The 27666-nt window shown below is 40.5% G+C and overlaps 1 protein-coding gene across 2 annotated transcripts in view; it reads right to left on the bottom strand.

Moving 5' to 3' along the window:
* nbas (NBAS subunit of NRZ tethering complex) overlaps nt 1-27666 on the bottom strand; it is a 179903-nt gene that overhangs the window by 121734 nt on the left and 30503 nt on the right. For both annotated transcript variants that reach the window (XM_085431641.1, XM_085431642.1), the window contains exons 19-31: nt 23728-23806; nt 21916-22020; nt 21388-21524; nt 17048-17134; nt 15774-15927; nt 10624-10809; nt 7497-7670; nt 6995-7128; nt 3349-3411; nt 1549-1671; nt 1362-1464; nt 655-732; nt 362-516 (exon numbers count right to left, since the gene is read on the bottom strand). In XM_085431641.1, coding sequence (XP_085287767.1) covers nt 362-516; nt 655-732; nt 1362-1464; nt 1549-1671; nt 3349-3411; nt 6995-7128; nt 7497-7670; nt 10624-10809; nt 15774-15927; nt 17048-17134; nt 21388-21524; nt 21916-22020; nt 23728-23806 — 1578 coding nt within the window. The remainder of the gene's footprint in view (nt 1-361; nt 517-654; nt 733-1361; nt 1465-1548; nt 1672-3348; nt 3412-6994; nt 7129-7496; nt 7671-10623; nt 10810-15773; nt 15928-17047; nt 17135-21387; nt 21525-21915; nt 22021-23727; nt 23807-27666) is intronic.

The following is a 27666-nucleotide window of genomic DNA, read 5'->3' as shown; positions in this document are numbered from 1 at the left end:
AATGCATCTTCTATTTACTCGAGTTATATTTGTCTAATTTTACTTGTTTGAGGATCCAAAGCGTGCAAGAGTGACAAATAAGCTAAAACCTAAGAAATCATTAGGGGACAAAAACTCATGGCACTGTGTATACAGTTCATGTAGTAGGTGAAAAATTATAATGAGACACCATTATTTTGTTCCTGGTCATAAGTGCCATAGAAGTGCAATAACATTCACCTACCTACACAGAAGCAAACATTGTGTCAAATAAACACTTCTTCTTTTTGGTAGTTACTGTACAAGTTTTGAAATTAATTTACCTTAATACCTTAAAGATAAAGAACTGGGGAAAGGAAATACTCTCTCTTTTCCTGCTCACCTGGCCAGCCCCATGCAGGGGTCTGTTAGCAATTTGGATGAGTTGAAGTACTCCCTGGCAGCAGCCAGCACTAATTCCACGCTGTTGTCATAGGCCACCTTCAGAGCATAACCTTTACCCCGAAAAGACAAGCTGACAGGAACATCCTGACTGACCTGGAAACATTAATACGAAATGTGGGGATTAGTGAGACAGCGAAATTAATTAATTAAATTAATAAGCAGTTTAATATTCGGACAACCCAGGGTGAAGCTGGAGTGTAATTCTGCGAAGGAGCGTCTTATTTAATGTACCTTGGAGCAGTGCATGAGCTGTCCTGCCAGGCGTATGTTCTCCACTCGGCTGGAGCACAGCAGGGACTCGACAAAAACCTGCAGCGGTCAGGGAGGAGGAGAGATATTATGCAGGGAGAGGCAGCGTTTAACCGAACAAAAGTTGTAACATTGTAGCACTCTAGTATTTTATCTGAACTCTCCCTGAGAGCGGTAACATGCAGCTTAATGTGTGAATTATAGACCACAGTGTCACCGAAGGCACAAAATGAAAATGCAGGCACATTAACACATTTAATTACACGTTTAATGTTAGTACAAGTCCTAACAACCTATGGATAATGCGTGTTTTGAATAAAACTGTATATAAATAATGGACAACAAGATAACGCTAATGAGGAACTGCTCTAAACAAGCGTTCATCCCATTAGCCAGCTGAAGTGAATATTCTTTGCCAAAAAGTTTACAAAACCCACAATAAAACTTTTTGTTATGAGATCGTGATCACACTAGCTAGCTAATTTCAAGTTTTCCACAGTACAGCCTGATGTCAGTTTTGAAAATTATGAACTCAACTGGAGTGAAATAAATAAATATAAAAAGTGTCTTTGGTTCCTCAGTGAGATCCACCTGTCTCTAGCTAAAATTAGAATCCCAATTAAAATCAGAGTGAATACTGGATGCACCTTGCCAACACAAATCTTCCCAATATTGCTGAAGTGTTTTACCTGATGGCACGTCTCTGGTTTTAGGCAAGTGTAAACGTTCTGCTGCATATCCAGCAGGTCCTGTAGTAGAACTCTCCACATATTCTCACTCACTGGAGGGTTTCTGGACACACACAAACGTTCAGCATGTTTGTGGCATTTATTTCTATGTGTCTATTCATACATGTGTACTTTTCAAAGCTCATACTTGCGGCCGGTGTGACGACACAGTTTGACCATTAGCTGGTGGGCTTCCTCGTCATTGTTCTGGCTGTTTTTCACATACGAGATGGGCTTCTGTAGACCATGTTTCTCCAGAACCTCAACCACACTGTTAGGCATTGGAATAGATGGACAAATATAACATGTAATCACTGTTGTCATTAAGGGGGAAACCACTAATATGATCACACAAACTAAGATTAGGAAAATCACACAATGAAACCACAACGAAAAAACAAAAGTTACATTTTTCAAAACATTAATTCAGGAAAAACAAAAAACACAAAGACAGGATGACTGGCATCAGTAAGCGTCACAGTTGGAAACGCCAAGCAAGACAAAAACATGGCAAAATGATACCTGTGAGCGATCCAAGGGAGAGAGACAGAAGACACTTAAACTCTAAGCTGTTTATTATTTTGGCAGCAGAAAGTCATTTGCGAGTCGCGGTGCAGATGGAGCAAACGTAGAGCAAGACTGAAGAGCAGCGTGATAAACTACACGTCAAAGTGACAGCACCTAGGAGCACGTGAATGCATGCAGTCTTATATGACCAAGGGACAGAGAAACAGTGAAAGCGTGTGTGCATGTGTGTCGGTGAGGGATTAGCATGGCACCACCAGCCTCAACAGGGTCGTGCTGCTACAGATGTTCACTCTCTGCTGCAACTCATTACCATAGTAAACAGGTGCCTCTGTGTGTGTGTGTGTGTGTGTGTAGCTATATGTGTGAGTGTAAGACATACAACAAGCCCTGATATTTACAACTGTGTTTGTGTGTGCATGTTTGCTCAAGTGTGAAGTGTCCATGTGTGTGTGTGTGTGTGTGTGTGTGTGTGTGTGTCGGAGGAGGGGGGGTCTGCATGTTCCTATGCACATATTAATGCACCAGCAAGTGGCAGCAGCTGAAAACGGCTTTCATTCTGGAGGCGCTCGGTAAGAAGACACTTTGCATTTACTGCCTGATTCATCTGGATACGAGCGTGTGAGTCACTGCGCTTCAACACAAACGTACACGAACACACTACCCCCACCTCCCACCCCGGCGTGTGTTTGTGCATAGCTGCCTATGTCTGTGTGCAAATATGTGAGTAAACTTGTATGTGAAAGGACACACTAAGCCTTAACGCTGCTTCCTGTTGCTGCTTCCTCCTCCTCCTCTTCATCATCATCCACATTCCCATTTCCCCAGGCTCCTGCCCTCCTTCCCTCCCCCAATCCCCACCTTCATCCTTCCTCCTCATCAGTGCTTTGTGTTTGCAAGTTCACCCTGAGGAGCAGGGTGGATGAGAAAGAGAGACAGAGGCACATGGCCGATTTAAACCTGTAACAGAGAAATTGCCTGAGCTTGTGCCATGGGACACACACCGGACTCTTGATACTGAGCATGTGCGCAAGTTGTATGTGTACCCACCCACCACCCCCATCCAATCAGGCACATATAAAGGGAGGGAAGCAATAAGCATTTCTACGCATTGAACGTTTCCAAAGCATTGCAGCAATAATCACAAAAACTAAAGGGCTGTTCCTCCCAACAATTTATGTGCCCTGCCAATAAATACAGACAAGAAACATTGGAGTGTGAATACTTAAGTTTTTTGTTTTTTTTTAAAGTAAGATCAAAACACACAATGTTAAATCGAGTCTATTACAGGAAAAGAAAAAGCAGCAAATCCTCATACCTCAAAGTCTGGAACCAGCTCTGATTTGTAAATCCAACTGTTTGTGCTGACAGAAGACAACAAGAGAGAGGAGGAAGTGAAAGCTGACAGACTGTATTACTTTACCTCAGGTGCTTCTCAAGTTTGTCCACCTGATCATGGAGTGATGGAGTGATGTCTGTCTGTGGCCTGTAGAACAATAAAACACACAAAAAGAGTTGTTACTTCTCTGTAAGTCTGTGTTACTAAAATTAAATTGGAATAAATAAAGTAGAACGCAAAGTAGGAAAAAGATTTGCATCATAAAGTGTACGCCTAATCCCCAAGCGCATGCCTGTGTGCGTATTTATGGCAGTACAGTTTCTACACTGTACCGTAAATGTGTGCGTATGTGGTCAACCAGTGAGGCTGTACTGATTTTCCACTAAAAATAAAACCCCATGATGCTTTGCCTTGAGGCAAAGGATTTTGGGTCAGGCTGGCCTGCGCCCCACTAGAGTACTGACCCTGATGAAACAACCTTCTGTTTATGAGCATCAGTGACTGTGAATGTGTGTCAGTGAGCGAGTGAGGTTTTTTTTTTTTTTTTTTAAATGTATCTATTTATTTATTTGTTCATTTAAAAATAAAAAAATCTGACCTTTCCATTTCTCTGCTTTTTCACCCCCATCTCTGACTGTCTGTGCATCTCCACCTCCAGCTCTTCCTCTTTTTAATACCCATTTCTCCCTCATTCTATTTTTTCCCTCTCCTCAATCACTGTCTAATCCCTTGTCCATTTTTGGATTTCCCACTCTCTAAGGGTGAACGCACGTTACATTCTTCTGAGCAGATTTAGACCTAATTAAGCTGTCTCACAAGAAATATCAGAAAATTGGGTTGAAACTACTAAGTCATGGTTTCTCTCCTAGCTTGCAGAAATCTGTAATATTCTTGGCCGGGGTAGCAATTTTCAGCTTAGTAAATCAGACACATCACTCCTGAGAGAAATGCTAAATTGAAGGCATTGCATATACAGTATAGCACCTTGCAGCACTCCTAAACCAAACACTGCAGAAAGCTGGCCTGTCTAGCAGAAAGGAAATGTTTAGTCTGAAATGCATATATGGGTATTATGCTCACCGAAAGCAAAAGTGTAACCATAAAGCGATTTTTTTTAATGGAGTGTTCATTAAAACTTGCAATTTATTATATATTATAAAGCAATTAAATATTAAATGAGAGACATAAAGAGGGTAACTTGTACAATATACAGTAAAATATACTGGGGGTGATCTATAAAAGTTGTGGTTGTTTCTAGAAACAGCTGTAGTCAGTTCCTTCATTTTAATATCAAGCAGCATTAAAAATCAATGCAACTAGCAGTAAACCACGTGTCGCAAACATAAGGAAATCAGTTTTCTGCATCCTATTTAAATACGGGGCGATCGTGGCTCAAGAGTTGGGAGTTCGCCTTGTAATCGGAAGGTTGCCGGTTCGAGCCCCGGCTTGGACAGTCTCGGTCGTTGTGTCCTTGGGCAAGACACTTCACCCGTTGCCTACTGGTGGTGGTCAGAGGGCCCGGTGGCGCCAGTGTCCGGCAGCCTCGCCTCTGTCAGTGCGCCCCAGGGTGGCTGTGGCTACAATGTAGCTTACCATCATCAGTGTGTGAATGTGTGTGTGAATGGGTGGATGACTGGATATGTAAAGCGCTTTGGGGTCCTTAGGGACTAGTAAGGCGCTATATAAATACAGGCCATTTACCATTTACCATATTCTCCTCTTTTTACTTTGCGCCATGAGAAAAAAAAAAGTTTGTCATTGTGCTCTTTTTGTAAAGATCAACTACTTGGTACTTTCTTGGTACTTTTAAAAAGAAATAAAGGAAATAAACTCTTTGGGGGGGGGGGGGGGGGGGAATTAACTAAATAAAACAATTTTGCAAACTTGGAAAACTCTATTCAATTAAATTGAAATATGCCTGATGAGGCATGGATGGGCATGTTTATTGAGACTGGATGTTTACAAGACTGTGAGTCAACAGCATTCAAACGGTTCTGTGTTTTTATTGTAATAACTGCACTGATTTCTATAAGTGTTGCCTCTTTCATATCCCTACATATAATAACAATAAGAAGAAGAATTAAAAAGGCTAAAATTAACACTGAATCTAATAAAAACTAAACTAAAAACAAAACAAAGAAAATAAATAAATAAAATGTCATTAGAGGATACAAAACTATAATAAGTCTGCTAACAATTTGTCAACGAGAAGCTTTTTCACATTTAAATGGATCATGGGTATATCTTTGAAAACAAATAGCTAGCTAAATACAGTGTAAAGTAATAGCAGTGCTCATATTTGGATAATCAATAAAATAGCTACATTTATCGATGTAAACTTCACTGATAGTAAAAGAAGTAATATTAATACGGGTGCTAGCAATGTATACATTATTGAGTAGCTTTTCAGGATTAGCTAGTGTGCCATTAAGGTAAAAACAGATCCAACAATTTGTTTGTTGCTGATTGCTTAGAAATGCTAATAAGATCATAAAAAAGGTTTATGTTCATGTTTTTTTAAGGAGGGAAAATACATTTTTGTGATTTAAATAAAGTAACCCAGCAAATAGCTTAGATTAGTCTACATTAATAATATTATGGAATATTATGATAAGGAAAAGTGGAAACCAGAACATCAATGATGTAGTAGCTCATCAGTGACAATTCTTGTGAATTGTAAATGGACAGATTGATGATCGATAACTCACCATGACATGTGCTAAAAAAATGTATCTTTAATTCACAACTTTAAAATGTAAAACCGACACGCTTATCTGTCTGCGTTACACTTGCTCAGTTTAGTGGAAGGCTGCACTGCGGCTGAAATCATGTCCCCAACCAAACATTGCTTGTTGCCCATAACAGTGACTTGTTTCAGTACAGTTATCCCCACTGTGGCATTATTTAGGGGAAATAAATACATGCCACTCACAGCAATGCATATCAAACTGGAGCTACGTGAGCCAGTTGCTAAAGGAAAAAGATCTAATTGCTGAAAATCATGGCTGTCATACTGTAGCAAGTGAACAATAAACAACAAAGCTCGCCAAAAGTGGTCATTTAATTTCTCAAATAATGTGCACACTGGATGGATAATTCTTCCAAGAATAAGTCATTAGGATTAATTTCAGCTACTCTTGACACTCTAATGACCCCCCCCCCCCCCCTCCCCCTCCCATCCTCAGCCCTTCACTATCCGCTCAGTCTCCTTCAAATGCACTACATACCCACACAGCCTCATGGGGAACCTAAAGGACAGCCTCTCTTGCTATATGAAATAAAATGTGCTGCAGAAGAGGTGGGGGAGAGAAAGGCAGAGACAGCAATACCATCAGGTAGGAAATACTGTGTAGACTGTAGCTACGCTAACTGATGGCTCCTTGGAGTCAGAGCTAAGCGTAAAAGAGAGAAGAGGAGGAGGGAAAGAAAGTTACAAGGGGAGAGGAGCAGCACCTAAGGCAGTAGTTAGGTTTATTGATAGGTCCTAAGAGAGATGGAAAGGTGAAAGGAAAGGAAAAAGGTGGGTTGCTTGGAAGCAATGTATTCTTGTGGGCGAGGCAGCGCCGGACTGCTTTAATATCCTTATATCATGGCTTATCTAATGTATAAAGCTTACTTCTGTCATTACCAGAATATGCCCAATTGACTTATTGACTTGTGCGTTATCGTGCACGGCATCGTGTGTGTGCAATTTGTGTGCGATTTGTGTGCGTGGATGCGTGCGTCTGACCCGTAGCCCCTCTGTGGCAGACACTCCAAGATTTCATAACACAGGCTGAGCTGGTCGTCTCTCTCACAGCTGTAGATGCACTCCAAAGCGACCTCCATCAGCTGGTCTGGGTCCCCAATAATCTTCTGCTGGCACTGGAGGAGAGAAGAATAAGAGTCAGTATGTGCATATCAATGTGTGATTGACCCCGTAATTTATTTGTACCTACACACTGAAGCATTGCATCAATTTAAGCATTTTCTTCCTCTGGAGTGTTTGTGTGTGTGTGGTTCATGGCTTCTAATGGCCCAGAGACCTGTCCTTGGCTGCGTCCTTATGGGGTCATAAATACAGCATTTACAGCGCAGGGGCAACAACATCGGCCTTGACATCACACAAACAGCCAGAGCTGCAATGTCTGCGTGGATGTGCTTTCATTTTCCTGTCTCTCCATTTATGGTTACCCAAGTGTGACGCCGACTACACTTGTGCATTGTGTGTGTGTATGTATACGGATACTTGCATCAGGTTTGGAGTGCTTGAAAATGATGAGGGGCAGGGTGAGGTCTTCCTGGGCCAGGCTGACCAGGTATTCTCTGAGCAGAGATTTAGCAGAACCCTCTTTCTGTCCCTCACAGCGATGTAGGAATGGCACCATCCACTGGAAGGAGTCTTTCACGTAGTGCTCGGTGCTGGACTGATAACAGAAAGAAATTAAAGATACTTAAAGATGCAATTCAGGCAGGATACTAAAAATAATGTGACCTAGTGTGTTGAATAGATAATTCACTTAAAGTGAGTAGTATTCTACTGGTAGGAATTTTAGCCTAAGAAACTCTAGTCACTGATTTTATGCTCTTCATTTGTTGCGCTTTACATTTACATGTTTATGTAAATAAAATGAACTTAGCTCTTCCAATAAAGGAGAACCTCTGGGTGGAATGGTTGTTAAATTCATTTGTTTTCTTTTATATAAAAGACTATTAATGAGTTATATACCTTTCTGTTTGCAGTCATATAGCATATACTCCTATGGGCTAAATTTAGAAAGCCAATCTGTCAGTTGCACAAAAATTATTGTGAACTACATGGAAATAATGGAAATACTGCACTGATCACAAATAACAAGGGGTCTGAGCTTTCTCTAAATCACACACTGATTAAACTACCAACACAGAGACACACATATTTCACTGAGCTAAGCCTTTCTGGCTTTTAAGAGCCTGCTGACATGTCACCAGGTTTCTGATCCAAACACCAAGCAGTTACATAGCACAAGCTGAGCTAATTTCCACAGTGAAAAAGACAGATTTTGCACCAATCACCTATAAATTTCCTACAGCATCCTCTCCAATAGCCAACTTTGGGAGCAGCAATTTTGTGATGCTGTACCAGTGAAGACTTTTTGGCATTTGGCATTAGGGCACTAAAAGTAATGACGCTATAAAAATGCTTTATAAAAAGCCATTATCAGTTTTTATTGATCAATTAACTTTATATGGATTTCAGTAAAAAGAAAAAAAAATCAAATAAGCATTTGATGCAGCCACCCTTTGCCTTTAAGAGGTACTCATACTCATTTTATTTATTTATTTTTTGAAGGGATTTGGCAGGTAAACTGTTCTAATCACCTTGAAGAACTTGCCACAGTTCTTCAGTGGATTTATGCCATCTCGAATGCCTCCGTCTCTTTATGGCATCCAGACTGAATCCAAGATGTTGAGATCAAGGCTCTGTGGGGGTCATACCATCTGCTGCAGTGCTCCTTGTTACAAGCCGCAACAGCATGGTTGGTATTGCTCTCAGCTTGTGACTATGAGTGTGCGCGTGTGTGTGTGTGTGTGTGTGTGTGTGTGTGTGTGTGTGTGTGTGTGTGTGTGTGTGTGTGTGTGTAAGTTTGAGTATCATCATTACGTAAAGCGGTCCAGGAGACACAACTACTACTAAAGGTGGTTTTACTTTGTCTTAATGTGTCTTTCTGGGTAGTAATCGATATCAAAATGTGTACATTGTAAAATCTTGACACGGCTGATTTTTTTCCTGTCCATGTTCAGACAGCATTATCTTGTGAATGCTTTCTGCAACCACGATTCACCTCATATCCCCAGAAAGCTAGTCTTTGCTTCTTCTGGCAAATTAAGGGTTAAAAGTGAATGTAGTCCAAAAGTTTAAACTTTTAACCAAGACAATAATACTGACACTGCTGTGTGTTTATCAAGCTGCAGAATGAATTTGGGAATGATGGGATGTCTGCACGATGGTGCTGTGTTACAGATAAGAACGCAAGACATGAGTGTGTGCGTGTGTGTGGAACATCAAGGAAAGTTAGTCGAATATTGTTTTTTCTCTGTTTTTGAATGTTTGTTAGAAAATTGCAAAGTACTTCAAACCGCATTTACATGAAATTGTGCCATGCAATTAAGCCTGAACTTGAACCATAATAGCTGCAGTATGTGGGCTGCGATGTGATTTGAGCAGATGCATGTCAAGTTCGTGCAAGGCCTTGCACCCACCTTGCGACAGCTCTGACTCAGGATATACAGATAAGAGAGCATCAGCAGGAAAAATGAGATTGAAAAAAATAAATAAATAAATACTTGAATGCTAAATGCAAACTTGCACACCCACGCGCAACATTTTTGCTTTGCTGTACTGTCTCTCTGATAAAGAAAGACATCAGACGCAGGCAAAGAGGGAGATTTAATCTAGGCGAGTTTGGTAAACACTCAAACACACACAACCACACACACAGACACAGACACATGTACATACACACACAGAGCGTCCAGAGGGAGTACCAGTCAAACAGCATGTGTTAGTGCAGTCAACAACATTTGCTGGCTGCCTGCCTGTGTGGCAGATACTACTGGCAATGGGCCTCATAGGCTAAAGCTGGCAGTTATTAGCTACAATTTAGAGGACAGCTCATATTATGTACTCCAAGGGGACTTGTAACTGTAGTACCTGCTATATAGAATAGCTTTCATAGCTCTCATGTTGCTGTTGGAAAGGAAGCTCGTATCATCAAATATGAGTGATTTCAGGAATGAAAAGGAACTAATTTACTTGGAGGCTGCCGTTCAATTAGTCTTTTAAATTTTTCTGTTTGTTGCCTATTCCAGTTGCAATTAGCATAAATTATGTTTCTTTAAGCAACAATCAAGGACAATAAAGTAACTATAAAGTGGAACTGTATGAAGAAATGTAATGGCAGAGAAATGGGAGGCAAGCTTTCTATTTGTTCAGACAATGAACACCCAGACAGGCTGTGAAACAAAGCAAGCGGGCTGGGAAACGCAATTTAACAGCGTTGCGTGAGGAAAACAACGTTTTTCAACTGAGAAAAAAAAAAAAAAGAAATTATTTGCATTTGAAAAGGATAAAAGAAAGAAATTATGAAATGAATGACATTCATTATAATGAAGATAAAAACAAAGACAATTAGAAACAGTAAAAGGTTTGGACACACGTACCGAATGTGTCCAAACTTTTTATTGGTATTTTATCTTCCAGCTTTTGTACAGAGCTTTTCAGTTACCAGACCTGCTGTGCATACATGATTTTGTGCAGCTAAAAGTATAACCGTTTCTGTGGTGGGGGTCAACCTTTCCCAGTGTGCAGTTAAGCAGGTGGAAAATTAAGTCACGTACGTTTTTCATGAGCAGGCGGAGTTTGTCAATGTCGCTGAGCTGCTGAAAATCTTTAAGAGTCAGACCCAGTTCACATGATGTCTCATACACAAGTGTTTCCATGGTGACCAAGTCATCGCATAATCGCTCCAGCCCGGGGATTTCCCGCTCCTTCCCAAGACGCACCAGCGACAGGGCGCAGTCCACCTGAGACAAGAAACAAAGAAAACCAAATGAAAAACACGCTAGAGGAGGCTGACTACATGAATTCTACTTAAAAGTACATTGAAAAAGAAAAAAAAAAAAAGACAAGATCAGTGGTCAACATCACACTTTCACTAACTTCTTAACGTCTCCTATACTTGGACGTTTTAAGGAACGAGCACTGTCAGTGAGATATTAAACACACTGTTACTGTGCCTCAGATTGGGTACTTTCATACTTCCATAATATCTTCAGTGCATGCATTCGTTCACACTGTGTATCACAAGTACACAGATGGTGTTGTGATAAAAGACCTGATAAAGGTCAAACGGTCGAGTGTGAAACAATGCACTGTACACTCAGTGGCTGCCGTTTTGGCAACGTGGGAGAAAGAACGAACGAATTTCCAGCCAGCTGTACCAAGATCTGTTGTCTCAGGCCTTTAGCTTACATGATAAAGAGCATATCAGCACTTCCATTGTTTAACAAAAGAAACGCGTTCATAAACCACCAACAGCATAATTGTCAACAGTGATGAAAAATTTGCCATGCATACTTTGGGGCAACACCACCCTCTCACAGGAACAGGTTGAATAGGTTAGTTATAGGGGTCACTACTCTGGAGCCAGTGGAGGTGGTTCAGGCATCTGACTTGGAGTAGTTATGTCCTACTGGGAGGAGATCCCAATACACGCTATTGAGATTACATCTCTCACCTGGCTGGAGAGCACATTGGTACCCCGTGTCTGCTTAGACTGCTGACTCCGCAACTTGAATGGCAATAAAATGTGTCAACAGAGAGCATGTTATGTAATTTATGGAGCACTTTAATAGTTTCATGTTGTGAGTTAGATGAGAAGACTCTAGGGGCATCTATAGAAATGAAATCAAGCTAATCTTGGTTTCACACTCCCAAAGAATGTGTTCCAGGACTGTGCAGGCTCTTTGAGATGTTCTGTCCCGAATTTCCTCTTCTTCTGTGCAACCAGTGGTTTTCGCCTTGTTTTAAAGCCTCCGTGCTTCTATTGATGAAGGTGTGTTAAACTCCTTGAATTAAAGCTAAAAATCTTCAATCACTTATGGATTTGCTCAATTAACATCCATAGTGTTGGTGTACAGAAACAAAACTAGAAAAGTCATTATTGTTTGAATACTTATGGGCCAAACTGTGTATACACACACACACACACACACACACACACACACACTAACCCAACCTCTTAACCATGACACTTGGGCAGAAGGCAAATAAAAAGCCTGTTTCCAGCAATGTTCGTTCAATAAAAATTGTTGCCGAGATAACTGGGACGTGGAAAAAACAATATCCCGTCCAATCCAAAAGCAAATAATAGCTGTCAGTCATTACTAATATCCAATCATTAGACCTTCAGCAATAAAACATTGAGGTTTTGGGCTTCCTGCTGCTCCTAATCGATACAATTCCATCCAGAAAAGCAACCAATCAATATGCAACCAGCTATATGCCGGCAATACGCCCAGCCAATTGATGCTCGGCCACCTGTGGATGTTAGCCAATCAATAGCAGATGCTGCTGGGTCCTGCGGTGATGATTGCCTTTTCTACACCTTTTAGAGACAGCGCACACATCCTTGCTGCATCTTTCCTACACAAAGGCACAAGTGCCCACAGGCACACAGAAACACAGATACACAATCAATGCAATCTTGTTGTCTTCAGCTTATCTCAACACACATTACTTATTGTTGAATAAATAACTGCATGTCTTCATTTGCAAAAAGTATCCCCACAAACACACACACATTCAACCCAAAACCCAAATCACCTTGACTCAGAGTCTGAGCAATTAGATACAATGAGAGGGGGAAGTCTATTGATCTAACTGTGAGTGTAGATCCTCCTCGTTCTTTCCGCTCCTCCCTGCTCTCCAGAGATAGATTCCCCAGCTAACCACAGACAATTCAGATGTTGAAATCTCACACTTTTTAATTACGACCTCATCTCCATCCCCTCCCCTCGTCTTTCTGTAACACGACCCTCTCTCTTTGTGCTCTCCCCCCCCTCGCCACAACGGCAGATTTCACTCTTCACTGTAATATTCCAACTCAATTTGATGCTTCTTTGTCTCTCACCCTCGTCCTATCACACTCCTTTCTTTCAAACGGAATTTTTACATTTTCTCATCAGCTCTGCTCAATTTTAATCCTGTTCCCTTCCCTCCCACCTCTTCGAAGTAACAGTCACCACACTAGCCTCCATTTGAACTCCCAGCCTGCCCCTTTGCCTTTTCTGTATGCCAGCCTCCCCACGCTCTGTCTTGTTTTCAAAGCCACCCTCTCATTTTGTGCCATTTCGTTGCCAGCACAACAACCACTTGGTTTTAATATCCTTTATTCCTACCCTTTTACCCCCTTATAACTGGTGATTTTCTTCCCCACAGACAGCTCTTTCCATGAGATTGCTTTCCCTTTTTATCTCCACACCTATCTGTGCTGCCCTCTCCTCTTTCTGTGTTTGTAATACACTAACTTAACAAGGGCTGTTGCATCGGCCCAGCATTTATCTCCTCTTTCGGCTGCACTTCCATTCTCTGCTTGCCCTAGCTCGTGTCTCTCTCTGAGTCATCTTGTCAATCTTCCCATCAGTGTCTCGCCTCCTGCCACTTTGTGACTGGTTTAGAACACTCCAGCTTCCTCTGATGTGGCTCCTTTTAATCAAGCCCCATTTTACTCCATTAAAACACTCTCCCAAGCATAAACAGGGCCAGATGACGAATGAGAGGAGGGTGCCAATACGTAAAACGTAAAAAAGGGCAGGGAGAAGGGGTGGCAAATGGCAGCAGAGATTTTCTGATGTATTTCTGTGTCACTGCTGCTCGTGTGAAGAAAAAACTAAATGTGTGAAATAACCAGAGACGTGAGAGTTCGGGACAGTCCAAAGAGACTCCTGGAGTAAGATGTGATAGAGCAAATGAAGATGAGGTCTAATTAAAAATGAACAAGGGAGAGAATGAAAGAGGGAATTGGTGTGATTCCTTGAGACTAACAAAGGCCTCCTTTTACACATGCACTCGAATCTCTCCCTTTCCTTCTCTCTTGAGTGGATGATGAAAGGCACGATTCCCCAGTTGTCTTCAAAAATGAGCAATGGACCCCAAAATCTCTATTTCGCCAGCCTCTTTACAGCAAGTGGAAGGGATAAAACGGAGAAATGAAGGGGAAAGATATGACTGCACCCTAGTTAGTCCTTTCACAAAGACAAAGAGAGTGCTGTGACAGCCTTGATCCATCACTCTGATGGAGGTAAAGAGGGGACGGAGCTGCAGCGTGGATAGTGTGGGTGGAGAGATCGGGCTGCTCTAGCGTTTACGTCCCATTACTCCACTAAACAAGTCCTATCAAGTCTTATTTTTCACTTGCAGCATCAGAACGCGGATGACATAAGCCTCGGGTTCTCTTCATTAGAAGTCCATATGGCAAATATGATAATAACTGTCACAGATCAGATCAAAGTGACCTTGACTGATGGAGACAGGCAACATACCCTCTGCAGTCTGCAGTCGTCATATTTTTCTGCCCTCATCATCTAAAAGAAGTGTGCGAAACCAATTGTCTTTTCAATAGCCAGATGTCTATTAATTCCTTTCTGCCGCTGCCCAGCTGTAAGATCCAATCGAGCAGAAGGAACGTTAACAGTCTACGTAAAAGGTTTCCCCTAACAGAAGAGCTATGACTAGTTGGAAATGATTTGCATCGGTAATAAGGGATGAACAAACTAATTGAAAAGTTGCGAGGTCACCTGATCATTTTAGTCTCTAAAACAGCTTGAATGCTTGAGCGTTGAGGTTGAAATTACAAATAAAGGCTTTGTAAGGCCATGAGAGGTCAGCGGGAAAACATTTATTGCTATTACAGTCTGCAAGGTCAGGTAAAAGTTCTGCTGTCACAGGAAGGGTAAGATGCAATCTTTCATTAAATTTTGCTTCCAGGTCAAAGTAAGAAATTCTTGTAATGTTTTAAAGTGCTCTGGAGCAACAGTTCTTGGCATTTTTATTTTTTTTTACTGATTTTCAATCCAGTCCTTGTACTCGACTATTTTCAGAAGAATGTTTTTGTCTGTTAAGCCACTGAACACTGACCTTTGAATCGTTCAACCATAAAAAAGACACCTAGATCAAGCAATGAATGTTGTGTCTACACATAACAGACAACTTTGTATATATACAAAAATTGTATTATTAGGCATATTTTGACTAGTGGAAAGAAAGAATTGTATGACAGCAAGAGGTCTAATGGAGTGTTAAATACAAATTTTAAATTTTTGGTTCAAATCATTAACACTATGTACAGAGGAGGTCAGGAGTGAGGTACAGTCAGTGTCTAAGACCATCTCTAAAACACGATGGAGGCTCTATCAATGTTTGGCGCTGCATTTCAACCAGTGGTGTTGGAGATCTTGTCAAATGATGTAGTTAACTACCATCAGATTTTCCTTTTGTTCCACCATACAATACCATCTAGAAAGCATTAACAATGGATTCATTTTTCAGCATGACAATGAACACAAATACACTCCCAATCCAGTAAAGCATATGTGGATAGAAAAACATAAAAAGGAACGTTAACAGTCACGGATTGGCCTCCTCAGAGCTCGGACCTCAACATCATTTCGACAGAGAACAAAAGGCAGCCAACATCCAAAGAAGATTTTTGAATGTTCAAGAAGCCTGGGGAATTATTCCTGAAGACTACTTAGTAAAAGAAATTAAAAGAAAGCTTGCTGAAGGCAGTGCAGGCTATGCTGAAGAAAAATTGGTAAGAATACCAAATATTGACTTTCAGGCTCATTAGAATTGTTGAAACTCTGGTTTTGCCAAATTTCCTAGAAAAATGTGAAAGAAACGAGGGGTGGCTCAACACTTTTGCATAGTAAAATAAACATATAGTGACTGACTGTAAGCTACAAGCGGATACACAGAATGTTTGTACCTGTCTGGAGCAAGAGTCGATATCCTGGGCTCTGCTAATGTACCAATCAGTAAGCAGCTCTTTGGAGGGCATGGCTGTGCGGAATCTCAGCAGGTCTGAGGCTTCGTCATACAGGAAACTGTCATCGTCAAACAAATTCTGCTCCAGCACCGCTCTTAAAAAGAAAAAGACATGGATGAAGAGTTGCGCTCCCTTGCATTTTCACTTTATTCCTTTAATGATTTTTAGCTAATCAGCTAGAGCGGGAACAGTTAATGAGAGAAAAATGACTTTTATTAATTCATAATTATGTGTTTATCAAAAGAAAAAGAAAAAAATCTTACAAACAGATTAAAACAATGCACTGATACAATTATTTTTTATGGAGCCAAAAGTCAAAGCCTTACTCCTGTTCCATAAACCTATTTTGTTACCCAAAAACATAGCACAGAGAGGATCATGCTGCTCTGAATAATCACAAAAGCAACTGATCCTCTGCTGAAAATGTTCCCCTAAAAATGTACAATTTATCTACTACCTACAGTGCCCTGCTGCTTTAGGAAATTACTTGTTTGTTTGCTTCTTTTTTCTTCCTTTTTTAAATGAAAGTAACACATTTATGAACCAGACGCACAGGGAGGGATGCCCAAATATTAGTATTTAAAAGACAGTCTTAACATTGTAGGATTTTTGATAAGAAAAACACAGAATATCACCTGACTCAATGGTAAAGGAGTTGAGCAAAGAGAGGGGAGAGAGATAAGGAGGGAAACAGAGCTGGAAGAGCAGAGATATAACATAGCCACCAAAAAAAACACTGCCTTAAACCTAGTTGCCAGGAATGTTGCTCCAATCACATTATCAAACATTCATCCTGTAATTTCTGGCCAAATATACCACAGTGTGCGACTGCTGTTATGACTCCCAACAGACGAGCAACAAAAAAAATAAAAAATAAAATTGTAAATGAAGCCCGGCCTCCCTACAGAAGCAGGCAAATGGCATAAATTGGCAGTGCAACAAGATTTGGTATTAGTTGGTTATGGCTGTGTTTAACATTTGGATAATAGGATGTCATGTGTTGTTTCACAAAATGATGCCAGCACAAGCATCTGGCCTGTTTGGAGCATGAATTTTAACAGTTCTACACTGCGAGGGGCTTTGTTATCCCGGACACGGGCTGAGTTAATTATGACGCGTTACGTCACATTTGTTTAACAGTTGGCTTTAATAATACTTTATGCACAGAGCTAGAAATCAGTACATTCGCCTCAGGGGTGATGTAACCTGTTTACCTGCACTCCTCTGCCTCACACCAGTCCATCTCTCTGTGTCTTTGCTCGTCCCACGGAATCAACACCAGCTCACCTCTGTCATCCAGACTGTAAATGAAAGAAAATGAAAAAAAGCAAGATATACGAGAGGACAGAAGGAGAAAGACAGCAAGAGAGAGGGGTCAGTTTTTAGGAAAAAGCACACCAATAGCAATACACCGCAACATGCGACATCTACCCACCCAGGCATAATGGGACCTAAATCAGCAAAGGCATTTACTGTCTCAAAGTAAACATAGCCATAAACTACAGCAAAACTAGAGAGCAAGCAACATATGGGAAATGGAAAGAGCAGAGTATAATAAGAAAAAGAAATGGGAGGAGGCAAAAAAACTAAATCACAACAATAAACAAGTCAAAGAACTTCTGAAGAGAGTCTGAATCGTGCCTCAGTTGTAAATAGCGGGGAGTTTTATTTTCTAAACGCCACGTTGGTCCCAAGCTTTACTTCTTCCTGGTCTCCTTGAGTGTGACAGGTCTAAGGAAGATAAATAGGGGACACGCAAAAAAAAGAAAGCCAAAGTGAAGAATGACTCTGTAGCTTCACGTGTCAGCGTTGACAGGACTCCGACGCTTGGACACAGACAACGTAACGACTCGAATGCTAAGACGCCGGGCTGAACAAAAGCAGTTTTGCTTTGGGTTTGTTTCTTTTTTCTTCTAGGATTAATGCATGGCTTCTTGTTATCTATTTGTTTGTGGACAGAAAAATATGTACTGTGGCTGTAAAACTCAAGGAGATAGCGTGGGCTACAAATCATCTACAGCTTTGGTGCAGTTAAAGGCCGAGCGTGCACACACGCTGCAGCAGTTTTCTAGCACGGTCATAAATTCTCTCCAATCACAAAATACATAAGAAGCAAGCAGCAGCTCTGATTTATGTCAACACTCCAAAGCAGGAGGGTTTTTCACCAACACTCCAGCGCCAGTTCATTGATTAAGCTTGGAACTTCAACACTAGGATAACAGAGATCGAGAAGTCCCGCATAAAATCAGCCTCATTCAGTGTGGGTTTTTTTTTTTTAATGACATTCCCTAACTCCCAGGTGCTCTTTCCTCATTAAAGACAGCGTAGTTAGAGAGTGGAAAGTAAATATCGGCGTGAGCGGCCAGATATCGATAGGAGGAATGAATTATTCTGTGCCTGCATCCCTGATCTACTTCGCATCAGAGAGGCAGGGGAGCAGGATTGAAAACAGGAGATGCAGAGCAAACCTGGAGCTGGAGTTTATTTTTGGTTTCCACAGAGATGACCCTTTGAAGCTACAGGCAAAGACTCCTTAAAAAAAATACATTCAGTATTCTCCAAGTCTACAGGTCCCTTCACAGACCTAATCAATATTACAGGAGAGTATTACCTCCCCCCCCCTTTCCAATGAAGCAAGTTCAGTATATAGGGAGTAAGCACCAGATGGCTTGAGCTGGCTCCGTCTGCTGCAGTGTGGAAGCGAGCGCTGTTGGAGCAGCATTTGGTGCTCACAAGCTGGGGAAAATAGGAAACTGCCCCACAGCGGCAGAGCCATGATGGATGCTCACTGCAGACCCACAAGCACCTGACCTCCATACAAACTCAGTCGCGGCTAATAAAAGGGAGCTGTGTTGTAGTGTGCGTATGTGGAAACTATATTAAAAATTATATCTATATCTGTAGGGGTTTTTTTTTTTAAGGTGATGAATTTGCCACCCTCAAATACATGGTTTCTTTATAAAGCAGTGGCAGAGAGAATATATCTGTAAAATCCTGTTTCTGCAAATGATATGCTCATTTTGAATGTAATGCCAGTTTCAAAAAGGGCGGGCCAGGACCATGTTTACAACAGCGTTGCATCACATTCCTTTAACACTGTGTTTGGCTGCTCAAAATTTATTTTCCTTGGTTCTTTTCCATATCAAAATTTCACTCTGTGACAGGTTTGGGCTGCAGGCAGCCTGCAGACTCCTTCTGCTACAGCTGGATTATATGCTGGATGCTGTCTGGTATCGTCTTGCTGAAATAAGCAAGACCTTCACTGAAAGTTTTCTCCAAAACTTTATCGATTAGCATTAACCGTGTCCCCCAGGGATGTGCAGATTTCCCCCAGTTGCAGACCATCACATGGCCAAGCTGGAAGGTTTTGGATTAGTTTCAAAAACAAAAACCCACCTTTGTTAATATTAGATGAGCTAAATATCAACACTTGAGAATATATTGCAGGATGGTCTTTGCATGGCTGAGTTTGAACTTTTTTTTGGATGCAGCGGGCAAATGGTTTCTGGAAGTGTTTCTGAGTCTGTGCAGTTCTTTTTACCACAAAAAGCAGGTCCTTTTTTTTTTTAACTTAGGGGCACCCGAGGGCCCAAAGGTGATGGCAAAATTGGTTTTCAGCCTTGTCTTCATTTTCAGAAATTTCTCTGGTGTCTCTCGATCCTTTAATGATAAGACATGCATAGATGATGAAATCCTCAAATTCCTTTCAATTTTAGACCAAAGAATATGATCTCTTTGAACTGCTGAACTATCTGACCATGTAATCTTCCAAAGAGTGGGGTGAACCCCAACTCCCACCTTTATTTCTGAACGATTTTGCCTCTTCTTCTTGCCAACTTGTTGACAACTGAGCTAATGAGTTGCTAAATGTTCCACCAGGTGATTTCCCTTTTTAAGGATTAGACAATTTTCCAGCCTTTTTTGTTTGTTAATCCTGTAGAAACTTTTTGGACAGTTGCTGGAATCAGAATGACTCAAATATACTGTACATATAAAAAAAATAATGATTTTCATTCTTATGCCTTTATACTCAATTACACATATGGTTTGGATAATTTGCACATTTGTGCATTTACCTTTTATCATCGTACTTTTTTGGATGCAGGGTTGTAAGATTTTCACAGAAGCTAAAATGAAGTATCGAGGATTAAATAGAAAAACGAGTTACGATTTAAGGAAAAAGGCACGGTGAATGACTGGCTGCGTCCATCAGTAAATCCAGTCACTGCTATTAGTGAAACATAAAGAGGTGAGGAATGATTTCTTCCCTCCAAAACAACCCTCCATCACTCCTCGCTCCTATTCAGCATTTCTCCAAGCCCAAAGCAAAAAAAACAAAACAAAACAGGCAGTGTAGAGTGAAAACCAGGGGGAATAACACTGTAATAACAGACAATTGCATTTGTTCAAGCAAGTATTGTATCATTTGAAGGTGTTCGGCTTTGTTTGAATGTAAATTTAGAAGTAGCAATTAAGTCTCTCTCCTCTTATTTCATTGCTGTCTCTGCCAGCCCATTAGCTGCGGCGCTGTGCGTACATGTGTGCAGTGACAGAATAAACTTGTGTATGTGTGTGCTTTTTAATGACGGCAAAAAGATTCCCACTGTGAGAATGTGAGAAAGACTCTTGAGTGCACGCTCTGACTGAGGTGCGATTCCAGTTTTAGGTCATTTTAATTTAAAATGTAGAGGGATGTGCGACTCTTGCATTCTACAAAGGTGTGACTGTGGATTCTCTGACATTAGAAAGGGTGCAAATCCCAGTGGCGGTATACTTTTCTTTTTTCTTTTTAAACAATGCAGTTTCTATATCGAGAGTGTGAATTGTTGTAAAAGGGGACTAAAGAATACATTTGGATTACTTCAACACCTTCGCTTCAGCGGTTTGGGAAACAGCAACTCGTGTCTCATCAGCAACAAGAAAATTAAACCACCGACTCCGAGCATATTGTTATAATCCACTCTTCTCCTGGGAAACCTTGAGTCCTGTCGTCCATGTGGATGCCACTTTAGCACACAACACAAAAGCCACGTAAATATTGTTACATGCAAAGTAAGGCACTCCCCATGCAAGACCCGTTTATTCCTTCAGTAAAAATGAAATCCTACTTTTGTTCTTTATGGAGACTATTTACCTGCATGCAAAGCTTGCACAAACATGACTCTTCAATACAACTCAGACATCACAGGGATTTTGGGTGCATTTCAGGTACCAAAAATCTTGTCCCTGCCTACAGATTATATTTGTTTTGCAGATATTTGGTTATGAAGCTCATATCGCTTTGAACCACACCAAGCTTCAAATGCATGTTCTAGCTTTCGGAGTAAACATGATTTTTCAATGAGTCGTTTCATTTGGTTCTCTCCGAGTCTCAGCAAAAGTCAACACAGAAAGGCTTCCTCCATTTACTCTTGCAGGACAAATAAATCAGACCATCTCAATGAGTTTTTCCCCATCTATAATGCAAGAGTGCAGCGCTTGGTAAACCATTTGTGTCTGTATAAAGTAAATACACATGGACCTTCTTGTAAGTGCGTATTTGTGCACGTCTTACCAGGCTTCCGGCAGCAAGGTGGTATACTCGTGTGGAGAGGTGGTTTCCGGAAAGTTGTCAAGGATAGCTAGTCGATGTTGGAGGAGTTCTGCTCCGTGATATGTGAAAAGAATGTCAAGAGCCTGCACGTTGCTCTCCTGTGGCCAAAAAAATGTATGTTAGAAAATGCTTAATGTCAATTGGTGCCTCGATTTTACCCTCGTGTGTGTCTAAACGAGCTAACCAATGGTCAATGTCAATGGTCAATGGTAACTTTATTGTCCCTGATGGGAAATTGATTCGCAGTATGTCAAAACAAACAACAAACATACAACCAACACATCACGTACACTCATTAAAAAAATACTATAATATAATATAAGCCTGATAAAACAACCTAGATATTCCATCGAAAAATCGCAGGCTTGATCTAAAGTAGAGAATCAGTCACATCCCTAGCTCCAAACAAAGACGCATACAGTTAAAATGAAAAGATGCAAAGAGAGATAAATAGTGAGACATTCTGTAGGAGTGTGAGGCCAAGGTTACCCTGGCGTAGTTTCTTGCTGACAAAACAATGTTTTGACTTCGGAACTTCTTGAAGAAGTCTGCATCGTATTTGTCCTCCGCTGCATGAGGCCCGCCAAGTATTTCCTGGAAAGTATAAAGCAAGAGAGAAAGAAAGAGAAAATACTCAGAGAGAGATACATACACACACACACACACACACACACACACACACACTTACAGTTCATGAAAAGAAATTTGTGAGTCAGAGGGTTATCTTTCCAGAATAAATGTTATGAATGGAAAAGAATTCAGAGTAAAGATGCGAGGGAAAGTGCAAGTAGAAGATGTGACTGCCAATGAAGGCACTAAAGCAAAGCCAACAGAGATGCTATTTAATTTTTGTGGCTTACAGCTGTCTTGTCATCTAAGTGCGTGTGTGTGTATGTGTGTGTGTGAGCATATGTCAGGATGGACCATTTGTTGTCCTGGAAAGAGGGATTTATGTGTATTTGTGGTTATAAAATCTCTGTAGTATCCATTATGCCAGAGCATGTGTGTGTGTCTGTCTTTGTGCAGAAGAGTGTGTGAGGCGTGTGTGTGTCTGATGGATAGCTTTTGAATGGGGTCCTATGCAGACAGAGCCAGCCCAAGTCTGGATGATAAAAACGCTAATATCATATTCATAGACAGCCAGAGAAAATGCATCGGGGCAAAAGGAATCTGACGAGTACTGCAGTTACCATGACAATGTCCGAATGAAGAGAGAAACGTCATTCTGTCTGAGTCGAATATCTAGCAGGATAAAATCTCATCTCTCCTGTATGGGAGCGAGTAGGGTCCTGTTCATCCGTGATAAGGGTCTGCATGTTAACATTACTCACTGTGAATCTGAAATCCACAGTTTTCAGTAGTTGCAAGTGTCTGCTTTAAGCACGTATCTATCCATCTATGTAGCGCTGAAGCAGTGATACTGGATTCCTATTAGTAGTGAAGTTAAAATAATACTTCTCAGTGTCACTGCTAGCTTTTTACCAGATCATGTATAAATTCTTCACATACTTAAAATGTCTTTCATGGACATAATTTCAATTTTAAAAAAATGGAGGTTAAGTATAAATATTCATAGATGGCAGATGATAAAAGCCTATTAGTGTTGAACAGACTGCTCATTAAAGTCGAACGCATTAGTTTGCCAGTAGGAAAACAACTATGAAATAAAGACTACAATGAAAACAAAGTTTTTTCTTCATTAATATTAGATTCATTAAATAAACTCTACTTTAATACAAATGTAATAATAATTAATGGTTCCTCAAATGCAATCTCTTTCCTCTGAAGTCTCTCCTGAGTTAAGTTATCAAAACCCGTTAAGTCACTGCTCGCAGTAGTTTTAAATATGATGAAAAAAAAAAAAAACCAGACTTTTTTCAATTAATGTTTTTTTGCATCACATTTAAATATTCTAGGAAGATGATATTGCGTTGTTGATCCGCAGAGCCTCAATTTACTTAATTTCTTCATTACATGTAAATAAAATTAAAAGTGTTGGGGCTGAATATTGGAAATTCAATTAATGAGTTTCTTGTTCGGGAGAATATTATGCCCCAGCTAAACAACAGAATATTAAGCAACAGTTGAATAAGTTCACTGGGTCCAGCTCTCCCAAAAGGAATATTTACTGAGATTCTCTTTAGTCTTCAAACATGCATCAAGTTAATTACTCGACAGGCTGAAAAAGTAAACAGCAAAAGATTTGATAAGGATAACTGTGGTTAGTTGCAATCCTAATGAAATCCATTTACATGGGAAAATGTGGAGAGTTCATTAAGTCAAAGGGCTGATTGCTGTTACCTCGTACGTGGCGAGCCGGTCCAGGTAGGAGAGAAGCTTCAGTCTGCTCCGACACAGTTCCTTCTGCTCCAGAGTCAGCCTAAGCATGCAATCATATTTAAACACGCAAATCAGCACCATACCAGCACAAACAATTCAACACAATTGACATGAGACCTCCAACACAATGACTTTGACTACAGAAATTAACTGCAATCAAATCAAACGCCAAGCTCAGTCTGTCGTCTGCACTAACTCACACCCTAGCTTTAAATTAACTGTAAATTGACCTTACACAGTAAGCCCACGGGGACCTATATAATAAGGCTGGGGACTGGTGACTACAATACCATACCATGCCCTCTAAACCTAATCATTTTCCAACAGCAACAAATCAACTCCTTATGACCACAAGAGCCACTCATTCAGGTGTTATGTATAGGATGCAAGCCGTCAATGAGGTGAGCGATTGCCCAGTGAGAACCAAATCCATTTTCAATGTCATTTAATCACAACCATAAATAAAGAGGATGGCCACAAACACCAAGGCACTGTGCTATATAGGCTCTACCCAAAACTCAATCACTCAAGGTACAACCAAAAGAAAGAGAGTGCAAGGCTGAAAAAGGCTAGGAGTGGTCAGATGCACCCCCTCGGTTCACACATACGGTAAAATAAAACATTTTTTAACCACATGCTCACACACCCTCCAAGTTCAATTCACAAAGAAACAATCCAACCAGGTGAAGCAGGGTGCAACCCCTCTTATAAACTTGACCTGGATCAACTGCGATGTGACCACAGGGGAGTTGACCTCTCCACTGCTGTCTTAATCCCAAATCCCTCATTACAGAGTGTGCTATCGGGTCTTATCGGGGTCCTCTACACAGACTAACAGAGATTAACACTGGCTCAACACACACTCTGGCACATCAAAGAGCGCCGGCTTAGTGCTAGTGGTAATTACTGCCGTGCTTCGTTTCTTCAGAGCAACATAAGAAAAGTGGAGATGGAGGAAGGAGAGCGGTGGCAAGCGAGGGAAGGAGGAGAGATGAGATGTTAGAAAGCAATTTTAGCCATCTGCTCTCCTGAGATTTGAATGATGGCTTAATGATAACTTCCAAGAAAGGCTCTGAAATCTAAAAGGAGGTGACAGGATATCTCTAACTTCATTTGGTTGAGAGGAGTTCTGACTAAGCTCTTCTATTACTCTGACATAGTTTATTAAATGACATGCAATAATACAGAATGTGTCAAAATGTACTGTTAGCCATGCTATAAGTGATAGAGTATGTTCTAAAGATATTACTGACCCTGTGGGCATCTTTGTTTTCTTTATTGAGCAGGTAGATATTATTTAAAGTAAAATGTCTCGGTAGCTACTTGATATCTTTTGGATCTCTTATCGTTTAACCTTTTCTATATACACAACATATATGCAACACTACTGAGACACTGGCACTCCAACAGGTCTCTGCTCATCTTTGAATAGTATTTAACCAATGTTATGCCAATAATAAAAAAAACATGTCAAAGGATTAGACATCCACAGCCCATAAACCGTAAGGGAACTATCATGAAAACATTCGTAACAACAAATCTAATGAAACACTTAAATCACCTTCACCCAGATGAATACGCCCAGTTTGAAGATGTTAATAAAAGGAAAATTGGCTAAAGCTAATGTTATCCAAAGCTCAGAGCCAGCCACAAGACAGCAGCCTGAATTGAGCCTCTGTGAACAGTAAAAAAAAGACTGAAGCAATTACAAGAGCAATTATGGCGACAAATCAAAAAGAGAAATTGGTCAATGCCCAGCTGCTGACATTGAACCTTTTCTAGAATGTTTAGAACAGGTGACATCCTAAATTTGCTGGGAAATGATGCAAGTACCTGGCATTTGCTTTTTCTTATACAAATCTGTTGCACCTGCTTTTGTTTGGTGAGGTAAAGTATATCAGGTAAAGGTGGATATGAGGAGCAGAACACTTTCTTTTCAGAGTTGTTTAAGAGATAGAAGATCATCCAAGTTACTGCAGTTTGGGGGGCATTGTAAAATGATTAATTTATTTCATTATGAAAATAAGATTTTTAAAAAATGATCAAATGCTGAAAAGTGATTAACTGGAAATGGAAGTAATATAAAATGAATATCAATCACCCTCGGTCTGGAGCTCCATGCAAGACCAAGATGATGAGAAAGGTGGCGGATCAACCCAAAACTATACTGGTGGAGTTTGTTAATGACCTGAAGGCAGCCGGGACCACAGTCCAATGTACTGAAATACTGCAGCACCCACAAGGTCCCCCTGGCTCTTCTTAAGTTCGCCAGTGAACATCTAAATGATTCAGAGAAGGCTTAGGAGAAGGTGCTGTGGTCAGATGGAATAAGGAATAAGCTCCACCCACCATGTTTGGAGGATGAGAAATGATGAGTGAGACCCAAAGAACACGGTCACAGTCAAGCACGGAGTAGGAAACATGCTGCACATGCATGTATAGAAATAACTCCATAGTGCTGGTAGCAGCTTTAAGAAGCTGTAAGCATGCCGATGTCAGTACTGTAAAACGGTATCTATACGGACTTTATGTATATCTTTTAATAAAATGTATAATTTTATAAATAATAATATTAATAATAATAACAATAATAAATACAGAATATAATTTCCAGTTTAAGACTGGTCATTGATTAAAAAACATTTTTTTAAGCAACACCATTGTGCAGTATTGCAGAAACAGCCACCAATATGGCTTAGACATGGCTGGATGTTTGATTCAGGTCAACATCTCTTGCTTTTAAATTGCTAATCTTACAGCTGAATTCCACTGAGATACAGCATAAACAGTGTGTGCTGTAATACACTGTTATACATACAAATGGACCCACCTGGCTATACACTAAAAAGGCAGCACAGTGCACAAGTCTTTATAAAGGTTTTTATGTGTTTTTAACAGATTGCCCTTATAATAAATAGCTCTTAAATAAAAAATAATAATAACTGCGGTAAACTAAGGTAAAGAGACTAACTGCTTCAAGATCTATGTGCACACATATATTTAATACATCTAGATGCTACAATAAAAGCATAAACAGCCTTCCACACAGACACAAGCACAGTCCAAAGCTGGAACAAATGAGAAAATTAGACTTCTGACTGAGGTCTGACTCTGACCTGATAAGAACATAAACACCTTGCAGCAGACAATACTCTCTTCACACAATTTCCTCCCCCCTCTCTCTCTCTCTCTCTCTCTCACACACACACACACACCTGCAGTATTGCCTATCTTGTTGTATGAGTAAAGTGTGAGTAGCCGTTATAATGGCCCTTGGCAGACACTACATTTCAGGATAACTGAATGCATTTTGGCAAATGCAACACACTGCCAACAAGAGACAGCTAATAATAACAAAAGGGGCTGGAGAAATATATCAATATCCATCGTTTCATTTGGTTTTTAGAAAAAAAACAAAACTGTGAGTACTGAGAGAGAAACAAATTACAAAATTGAGAGCTTCACTTTCACACTCAGTTTTCTCTTCACCACAACAGAGCAGTACAAAATCTGCATCACTGTCGATGGCACACCAATCCATCATTCAATTTCCCCTCTCCACTCTTCTCTTTATGAACAAAGCCCCAAGACTCCTCCACTTGAGACAGCAAGACGCAACGCAAAGTGAGCCAAGAACCATGGTGCCCTATTTGGAGGTGCTAATTCTATTCCAGCCACTGTATACTCAGTCCAATGGCTTATTAATCCCAGAGAACCACATTGTCTTTAAAAGCGCAAACACGAACCTGACACCACCTGACACGCCCATGTCTTGGATACTGCAAAATATAAAAAGGTCCATAAAAGTTATGCCAAAGGGAAGCCCTGGTGGATTTCAAAATCCACTGGTTGTATTTATTTTCACTCCAAATCCACAAACCAAATGTAGATTTGTTGGGC

Source organism: Copadichromis virginalis, linkage group LG15, assembly GCF_057382275.1.
Source record: "Copadichromis virginalis isolate Kocher_CV1m ecotype Utaka linkage group LG15, C_Virginalis_male_GT1.1, whole genome shotgun sequence".
NCBI lineage: Eukaryota > Metazoa > Chordata > Actinopteri > Cichliformes > Cichlidae > Copadichromis > Copadichromis virginalis.
Note: the sequence above shows the minus strand (reverse complement) of the source record. Positions and strands in the feature narration are given on the sequence as shown.